This window comes from Hylobates moloch, unplaced genomic scaffold, assembly GCF_009828535.3.
Source record: "Hylobates moloch isolate HMO894 unplaced genomic scaffold, HMol_V3 SCAFFOLD_21, whole genome shotgun sequence".
Taxonomy (NCBI): domain Eukaryota; kingdom Metazoa; phylum Chordata; class Mammalia; order Primates; family Hylobatidae; genus Hylobates; species Hylobates moloch.
The window spans coordinates 943147-953298 of record NW_026652296.1 but is presented as its reverse complement, the minus strand read 5'-3'; the positions used below and the strand labels follow the sequence as shown (position 1 = coordinate 953298).

The 10152-nt window shown below is 51.7% G+C and overlaps 1 protein-coding gene across 1 annotated transcript in view; it reads left to right on the top strand.

The window, feature by feature from the left end:
• The first annotated feature begins 289 nt into the window (after window positions 1-289).
• The window catches only part of COL20A1 (collagen type XX alpha 1 chain), a 40345-nt gene continuing 30482 nt past the window's right edge, over window positions 290-10152 (top strand). Inside the window, exons 1-3 of the mRNA XM_032142007.2 lie at window positions 290-476; window positions 2416-2507; window positions 5161-5271. Of these exons, the coding sequence (XP_031997898.1) occupies window positions 2426-2507; window positions 5161-5271 (193 nt within the window). The 5' untranslated portion in view covers window positions 290-476; window positions 2416-2425. The remainder of the gene's footprint in view (window positions 477-2415; window positions 2508-5160; window positions 5272-10152) is intronic.

The window sequence follows — 10152 nt, the reverse complement described above, 5'->3', positions numbered from 1 at the left end:
TGACCACATGGGTGAGGGTCCAGGTGCTGCTGCAGGCTGCTCCCCACAGTGGGCAGCCAGAGCCCCTAGTGTCCAGCACCCACACGTGGCGGCCTTGGCATCTGAGTGGCTTTCCCCATGAGCCCCTCCTTGTAGGTGGACCCTCTGGGAGTGAGGAGTGAAAGTGTTGGGCCGTGCAGCCCTTGCCTTGTCACTGGTGGGACGCTGCCCTGCTGTGCAGTGGGGTCCTTCATGCTGGGATCTTTGTGGTCCCCATTCTTGGAGAGAGGCCCAGGGTGGCAGACAGGAAGGGTGGAGGGCAAAGGGAGGGGAGGAGAGAGGCAGGCAGGGGGGGGGGGGGGGGGGGGTAGGCTGGGGCAGTGACTTCCGTGGAGGAGAAGCCTTTCATAAGCTCCAGCCTTCCTGTGGCCGCAGCAGGACCAGAGTGGACCAGCGCACTCCAGGAGAGAGGACTGGAGCCCCGGGAGTAGGAGGAGGTGGGTGACTTCCCTGTGGTCCTGAGGCTGGGTGGAGAAGGGGCTGCCAGGAGATCCACTCAGCCTGTGATCTGAGGATGACTGACTTTCAGAAAAGTCTAGATAGAGGCCAAGTGCCCCTGTGAGCCACAGGACGGGGGTGCCCAGCACGGGGTGTGGCCAGGAGGGGCCGGGGCAGTGGGAGCCGGGGGCTGCCTGAGCTCTCACCAGGGGCTCCCTTCTGGTGGTCTCAGACAACATCCAGGGCCGTGGGGGAAAGAGGAGGGTGCACATCGAGCAGAGAGTGGCTTGCACTTCAGGCTGGATGCCTGTGGCCCTGGCAGGGGTCCCACTGAGTCAAGCCAGGTTTCTGAGGTGGGAGGATCCAGGGACTTGGGGGCACTCGGGCTGCCCGCTGGTGCCTCTGTGGTCAGATCGGGAGCCCAGCCCACAGGTGCCTCCTGTTCCAATGCCTGGGTCTTACTGATTGCCCTTGGCCGGCCGGGCGGGCACGAAGTCCCTGATTTAAGCCGGTGGCTTTCCCGCCGGGTGAGGCCTTTGCCTTGCAGAGGGGCAGATTCCCTGGTGGGGTTACTGGGGTCACACACCGGGAGGGGGCGTGCAGTGGGGGGGGGGCTCTGTTCGGCTGCAGGGGGGGGGGGGGGGGCCTGAGTCACTCAGGACCCTAGAACCCTACTGTGTGGGAGGCTGGGGCTCACAGAGCCAGAGCCTGCACTCAAGTCATGCCCTCAGCTCAGCACAGAGGGGTAGGGGCCCGGCCTGCCAGGAGTGCTCTGTCTGCCTCCTGAAGGCCAGCGTTGGTGCGTGAGGTGAGGGGCTGGCGTGAGCAGTCTCAGGGAGCGGGAGTGCAGGGGAGCGGAGTGTGGGAGGAGTGGAGTGCTGGGGGAGGAGGAGTGTGGAGGGAGGGGGAGTGTGGGGGAAGGGGAGTGCGGGGGGGAGCAGGGGTGTGGGGGAGGGGAGTGCGGTGGGGAGCAGGGGTGCAGGGAAGCGGGGGAGCCGGGGGGGGGGGGGGGCGGTGGGGAGCGGGGAAGTGGGGCGGGTGGTGCAGGGGACTGGGGGTGCAGGGGGAACGGAGTGCAGGTGAACCCCCAGCATTTCTCCTTCAGCCCTGGGCATGTTGGCAGGTGGAGGACTCGGGCCTGGCAGCTGACATGCCCCCCACGTCTCCGAGTGGCACCTCTGGGCACTGGTCACTGGACCACCCTGGCCTCTGAGTCCCCCTCAGCTGCTCCTCAGAGCACCCCAAATCCAACCTCCACTCCCAGCCCCTTTGACCTGGCCGGGCCTGGTTCTCCCTGGTCCTCCTTGTAGCCCACTCAGCTCTCCGGTGGCCCTGGCTGCCTCCCTGTCTCGGCCTCAGAGCCACGTGCCCATGGCACACACACCCTGCACCCCCGGCTGGCTTCCCCCAGACCCACCTGCTCCCCACTCCCGCCTAGGCAGCTCTCACTGTCCTCCACAGGTCTCTGATGACCCTTCCGCCTCCAGTGCGAGGCTGGGGCCACAGGGACTCCATGTGTCCAGCAATCAGACGTTGCCTGGAGAGCTCGCACCTGGCCTCAGCCCTCCACAGCCCTCCGGAGCCCCACAAGCAGGAGGCCCCATGCCCGTCCCAGCCACCCCTGCACTGGGCATGGGGACAACTGGGGGCTGGGGGTCCTGTTGTCACTCACAGCAGCCCCCAGTGGTGTAAATGCCAAGAGGGTTGTGGGAGTGAAAGGCAGCCCCAGCTCTAGCCTTGGGTCCTTGAGTTTTGGGCAGCTGGGAGGTATCCCCTAGACAACAGGTTGCAGGCCCCTGGTCCTCACACGTGAGGGGTGGAGCCCAGTGTGGCGACAGCCTGCCTGGCCCTGGAGGATGTGGAGAAGCTCTGGCGTTGTGGTCAGGGAGGGGACAGACGGGGGGATGGCTGAAGGGCATGGCCTGTTCCCGTCCACAGCCCAAGCACCATGAGCTCTGGAGCCCCTGCACACCTCGGCCTCTGCCTCTGGCTGTGGCTGGGCGCCACCCTGGGAAGAGAGCAAGGACAAGGTAAGGACACTGGCAGTGGGCCCCTGCTTGCCCCCAGGCCACGCCTGCCCCACCAGTGCTCACGTGGGACGAGCCCTCCGCCCCTGAGCCCGGCCCTCCTCCTAAGTTGAATGCCTGCTGAATTCAGAGCAGTTCCCACAACAAAGGCAAGAGGATGGGACAGACGGGAGGGAGCGTGTGCTCCCGCCAAACCCTCAGCCTTGCCTGGGAACGCGCCTCTGTGGTTTAGTTCTCTGTTATATGAATGCTTGGCTGAGAGTTATTCCATGAACACCTTTTGGAGCGGTCTCCAGGAAGCAGGAAGCTGGGGTAAAGATGGGGCTGCCTTCCCTTCCCTCCTGCCTGCTTCCCACTGACGCCTCCCACTGGTGTTCTGGGCACATAGCCCTCTGGCTTCTCCCGGTGCGGCACTCACATTTCCACGCAGCACTACCTCCTCTGTGCACATCCCTGGGCGACCGCACCACCTCCTCAGAAGGCCCCTCCAGTCTGGCCGCTACTGGTTTTGGCGTTTGGGTAACGTAGGGCACCGCCCATGGCAGCAAAGGGAAATGGCAGAGGATGCTGTGAGCTCACCTGTCTGAGCAGCAGCTTCCTCCCGCTGAGAAATGTGGGCTTAGACTGATTCTAGGAAGGTGAATTTTTGTGTCTGTGGAGAAGGGTCCGGGGTCTCGGCCATGCTGTAAACTTGTTTCTGGGCTGGGCCAGTGTGGCTCCTCCCGGCACCTGCAAGCTCCTGGGAGGTTCTGGGCTCCCACTGAGTGACGGTTTTATTCCGCTGGGGTGAAAGGCAGGAGGCGGCAGCTCCCCCTTCTAATGTGCATTTAAAGGACCACCACCAGGGCTGACAGGCCGGGGCGAGGGAGCCTCCACGTGCCACTGCCGTTGCAGAGGGGCGGGTGAGATGCAGGAGCCCAGGTCTAGCGTGCAGCCGCGTGTTGAGACCCCTCCGGATTTCATGGCTTGTCTTGCCATGCTGAGGTGCCCAGTGGCCCTGCACACAGGCAACAGACCATTGCATGAGCAGGTGCCTTGGTCCCCTCACCTCAGACTGGGTAACCCTGCCCTGGGGCCAGTGGGGGCCGAGATTTCAGTTTGAAAGAAGCTTCCACTGTCAATTTGAGCCAAATCAGTAAGTGATTCTACAGAAACAACTTGAGTTTAGGCAAAGGCAAATCTAGTTCTATCTAGTCCAGGATTCAGCACGATGGGGCCGCCCCTCACAAGGGCCTTTTGGGGGCCATTGAGCCCCTGAGGACAGCCAGGTGGGCTGGGGGCCCTGAGTCCAGCCCAGGACGGCTGGGAGCCCACACGCTGGGGCAGCCCTTCCCAGGATGGCCCAGGCTGGGCGCGGCCACAGTCCAGGGAGGGGAGCGTGGTCCTGGGTGGGGCCCTTCCCACCAGCCGCTGTCGGCCCAGCACCCTGCTCAGGTCCCAACAGTGCTGTCCTCCAGCAGGGAGCTGGGGAAGGGGTCCCTGACATTCTCAGGCAGAGTGGAGCAACAGAGGCTCTTCACAAGCAGGGGCTGCGGGAGGGGCCCTGCTCACAGCTGGCCTTCAGAGCCCCCTCCTCATCCCCCACACATTCCTGCCTTTCAGCCCCATCCGGAGACCCGGCCCAGCTGCTGCCCGCTCTGAATGGGTCATTGTGTCTGCCCCAGTGCCCCCCAGCCCCTGCTCTTCCCCCGAGCCCCAGCTTTCCGGGGGGCAGCACAAAGAAGCCCATCTCTGTCCCCATTTTCCAAAAATAGCTGCCCCTAGTGCAGAGCCCCGGAAGCTTTCAGGGGGCACCAACCCTCTCCAGAGCCCCAGGAGGTTGGCCAGGCCCCTGCCGCCCCCTCCTCTCAGATGGCCTGGACACCCATTCCCCACCGCGGGAGGCAGCCTCGTCTTGGGGGCGCGGACGCGCACACGTGCCAACATGCACACACGTGCCAACGTGCACACACTTCCAGTGTGGGATTCTGCACCCACACTCCCCACTGAGGGAGCATGTGCACCTGGCAGTGACCTTGGCAGCGAGGGGTCTGCAGCTGCATGGCCACTTGTCCTGGGGACCCAGCTCAGAGGACTCAGCTCAGGGGCCCCAGCCTGGGGACTCAGCCCAGGGGACTCAGCTCAGGGGACTCAGCTCAGGGGACTCAGCCCAGGGGACCCAGCCCAGGGGACTCAGCTCAGGGGCCCCAGCCCAGGGGACCCAGCTCAGGGGACCCAGCCCAGGGGACTCAGCTGAGGGCTCCGGGCAGGTTGTCAGCTGCTGTGTTGGCTCAGGGCCTCTGGTCACCAGTGCAGTGGTTGCTGCCCTCCTAGACATAGGCCTGAGCCCCTTCCTGGTGGGGGGACCCCAGGGAGCCAGGCTGGGGCCTCCCTGGGTGGGACTGGACTCCCTCTCACCGAAGCTACCAGGGTGGCCCTGTGACTGCGGACCCCGGGGAGGGCGGGGTTCTCCTCAGCACCCAGGTGAGGCCTCGTATCCCCAAGTGGGTCTGAGTCCCCCTCAGACATCCTGGGTAGGCTTGTGTCTCCTCAGGGTCCCCCAGGATAGGACTGTGTCCCTCCCAAACACTGAGGGCAGGATGCCTGTACCCCCCACAGCTGATTAGGTGGATGGGGAGGCCAGGTCAGTCCTGACCACTATGTCCTGTTTCTGTAGCAAGTGGCCTCCTGAGGCTGTCTGTGCTGCCTGAGGACCGGCTGCAGATGAAGTGGAGAGAGTCGGAGGGGAGCGGCCTCGGCTACCTGGTGCAGGTGAAGCCCATGGCAGGTGAGAACCTGTGCCCTCCCAGGCCCCTTCCCCATTAGCACGTGCTGAGGACAGTCAGTGTGGTGGCCGCAGCCACCACTCAGGCCCACAGTGTCCCTCCCACCAGCCCCTTAGTGTCAGCACCTCTCTGGCCTCGGTCTCTGCTGCCCGCACATTCCTTTTCCCCATCACGTATGACATGGAACAGGGAATGGGGCTCCTCTGTCCCTGGCACGCAGCCCCTGCAGAAGGCATTCAGTACGTACTTTTAATTTTTTTATTTTTAATTTAAATTTGTTATTTTTTTAAAGACAGGGTCTTGCTCTGTTGCCCAGACTGGAGTGCAGTGGTGCGATCACAGCTCCCTGCAGCCTCAGTCTCCCGAGCTCAGGAGATCCTCCCACCTCAGCCTCCTGCGTAGCTGGGAGTACAGGTGTGTGCCACCACTCCTGGCTCATTTTAGTATTTTTTGTGGAGAAGGGGTTTCACCCAGGCTGGTCTTGAACTGGCTCAGGTGATGTGCCCTCCTCAGCCTCCCACAGTGCTGGGTTTACAGGTGTGAACCACCACACCCGGTCCATATTTTTTAAAGAAACGACTGCCTCCTCAGAACGAGGCTCAGTGCCTCAGAGGCATTCAGAACAGCCTGGACTCTGCACAGCAAACCCCAGAAGCATGTGCTCCCCACGCGTTCATCCTTGTTTACGGGAGCAGGACCTTGAGGACACCTTTTCGGGGAACCCTGTTCCTAGAGCATGGAACAGTCCTAACCTGACGACGGGTGCTAATTTTAAAGCTTTTCAAAACTCAGATGGAAAAGCACACAGGCGTAAATGCTAACTGTATGAATCAGCACTGTGGGGTGGCCAAAACGAACCCCTCTTGGGGTGAAAAAAGACCGTCCCGGGTGCCCCGGTGCCCTTGCCAATGTCCACCCTCCCCTGCTCCCCGGACGGCTGCCTCCAACAGCATAGACTAGTTTGCCTACGCTAAGTGGAATCCCACCGTAGTGACTCCCTCATGTCTGTGTCTTTGGTGGGCATTTTGTGAGGTTCGCCCCATGGTGTGTAACAGCCGTCCATTTTCTTTGCTGTATAGTATTCCCCTGTGTGATCTGTTCTGCTATTGATGGACGTGTGGCTTGTGTCCAGGCTGGCTGTTGTGTAGATGCTGTGTGAGGGATCCTGCCTGTGTTTCTGGTGTCCGTGCGCCTGTTGTTCTGGGTGTAAACCCAGGAGTGGAAGCGCCACAGTGTGTGCACGATTTCAACGTTAGTAGAAAATGTTGAACTATTTTCCAAAGGGGTCGTGCCGGTGTACACTCCCATCAACAGTGTATGCTTGCTTCCGTTACATGACACCCTTGGCAACCAACGCTTGGCAGCGTGACTTGAGCTACTCTGGTGGGTGGTGGTATCCTGTGTTTCTTTATTGAGAGGTAATTCACGTGCAGAAATATTCACCCTTTTGAGAAGAGGTCTGTGAGTTTTATTTATCACATGAATTCAATCCTGTAACCACTATCACAATTGATGTAGAGAACAGTTCTATTACCCCAAGGTCAGCCCTTACCCCAGTGCCCCGTAACCACTGAGCTGTTTTCTGTCTGTTTTGCCTTTTCCAGATAGATGTGCCTTATCAGGTTAAGCCCTGTGCTATTTCTACATAGGCTGAGTTTTTGTCAAGAGAATGCATTATTTTTTCCAAATTCTTTCTTCAGTGAGGTGGTTATTTTCTCCTTTATTTGATTAATGTAGTAAATTACAGTGATTGATTTTTTAATATTAAACATAATATATACATACATACGTATATACATATATACGTGTGTGTACATATATATACGTGTGTGTACATATATACGTGTGTGTACATATATACGTGTGTGTATACATATATATACGTATGTGTATACATATATATGTGTGTACATATATATACGTGTGTATACATATATACGTGTGTGTACATATATACGTGTGTGTACATATATACATGTGTGTATACATATATATACGTGTGTGTACATATATGTGTGTGTATACATATATACGTGTGTGTATACATATATACGTGTGTGTATACATATATACGTGTGTATATATATATGTGTGTGTACATATATACGTGTGTGTACATATATACGTGTGTGTACATATATACGTGTGTCTATACATATACGTGTGTGTATACATATATACGTGTGTGTATACATATATACGTGTGTGTATACATATATACGTGTGTGTACATATATACGTGTGTGTATACATATATATACGTGTGTGTACATATATACGTGTGTGTATACATATATATACGTGTGTGTATACATATATATACGTGTGTGTACATATATACGTGTGTGTATACATATATATACGTGTGTGTACATATATACGTGTGTGTATACATATATACGTGTGTGTGTATATATATACGTGTGTATATATATACGTGTGTGTACATATATACGTGTGTGTACATATATACGTGTGTATACATATATACGTGTGTGTACATATATACGTGTGTATATACATATACGTGTGTGTATACATATATACGTGTGTGTACATATATACGTGTGTGTATACATATATACGTGTGTATACATATATACGTGTGTGTACATATATATACGTGTGTGTACATATATACGTCTGTGTATACATATATACGTGTGTATATATATACGTGTGTGTATACATATATACGTGTGTGTACATATATATACGTGTGTATACATATATACGTGTGTGTACATATATATACGTGTGTATACATATATACGTGTGTATACATATATACGTGTGTGTACATATATATACGTGTGTGTATACATATATGTGTGTGTACATATATATACGTGTGTATACATATATACGTGTGTGTACATATATACGTGTGTGTATACATATATACGTGTGTGTATATATACGTGTGTGTATACATATATACGTGTGTGTACATATATACATGTGTGTATACATATATATACGTGTGTGTATACACATATACGTGTGTGTATACATATACGTGTGTGTATACATATATACGTGTGTATATATACGTGTGTGTGTACATATATACGTGTGTGTATACATATATACGTGTGTGTATATATATACGTGTGTGTACATATATATACGTGTGTGTACATATATACGTGTGTGTATACATATATACGTGTGTGTACATATATACGTGTGTGTATACATATATATACACGTGTGTATATATACGTGTGTGTGTACATATATACGTGTGTGTATACATATATACGTGTGTGTATACATATATATACGTGTGTATATATATATACGTGTGTGTATACATATATACGTGTGTGTACATATATACGTGTGTGTACATATATACGTGTGTGTATACATATATACGTGTGTGTATACATATATACGTGTGTGTACATATATACGTGTGTGTATACATATATATACGTGTGTGTACATATATACGTGTGTATACATATATACGTGTGTATATATATACGTGTGTGTATACATATATATACGTGTGTGTACATATATACGTGTGTGTATACATATATATACGTGTGTGTATATATATACGTGTGTGTACATATATACGTGTGTGTATACATATATACGTGTGTGTATATATATACGTGTGTGTATACATATATACGTGTGTGTACATATATATACGTGTGTGTATACATATATACTTGTGTATATATATACGTGTGTGTATACATATATATACGTGTGTGTACATATATACGTGTGTGTATACATATATATACGTGTGTATATATATACGTGTGTATACATATACATATGTGTGTGTACATATATACGTGTGTGTATACATATATATACGTGTGTGTATATATACGTGTGTGTGTATATATATACGTGTGTGTACATATATACGTGTGTGTATACATATATATACGTGTGTGTATATATACGTGTGTGTATACATATATACGTGTGTGTACATATATACGTGTGTGTATATATATACGTGTGTGTATACATATATATACGTGTGTATATATACGTGTGTGTGTATATATATGTATATCTTAAGAGACAGGGTCTCTGTCACCCAGGCTGGAGTGCACAGTGCAGTGGAACAGTCATAGCTCACTGCAGCCTCCATCTCCTGGCCTCAAGCAATCTTCTCACCTTGACCTCCCAAAGCGCTGGGATTACAGGGCTGAGCCACTGTACCTGGCCTATCCCCTTTTATATATTATTAAATCAATTTGCAAATATTTCATCTAAGATTTTTATACTTATATTCATGAGGGAATATTGGTCAATAACTACCCTTTCTGATAAAGTCCTTTTAAAGTTTGGTATCAGCTTTATACCTCATAAGATGAGGTGGGGAAGGATTCCTCTTACTCTGTTTTCTGGAAGAGTTTGTGTAATGTTGGTGGTATTTTTTTCCTTAAATGTTTGCTAGAATTCACTGGTACTGATTTCTGGGCTTGTGTGTGTGTGTGTGTGTGTGTGTGTGTGTAAACACTTCACATAATTGATTCAATTTCCTTAACAGACATAGGACTACTCAGATTTTCTAATTTTTTTGGTCAGTTTTGGTAAGTTAGTTTTTTAAATAGGAATTTGTACTTTATATAAATTTCCTGATTAGTTGGCATAACAGTTTTCATACTATCCCAGAGACTCTATAGTTATAGCACCCTTTTCATTCCTGTTATTGATTGAATCTTCTCTCTGCTTTCAAAAGGCAGTCTGGAAGTTTATTTACTTTATTAGTCTTTTAATAAAACACATTTTGGCTTGGTTGGTCTGTCGTTGATTTTGTTTATTTTTTATTAATTTGTTGTTTCTATTTCTTTCACTCTCTTTGTGTTTAATTTTCTTTTTTTTTTTTTTTTTTTTTTTTT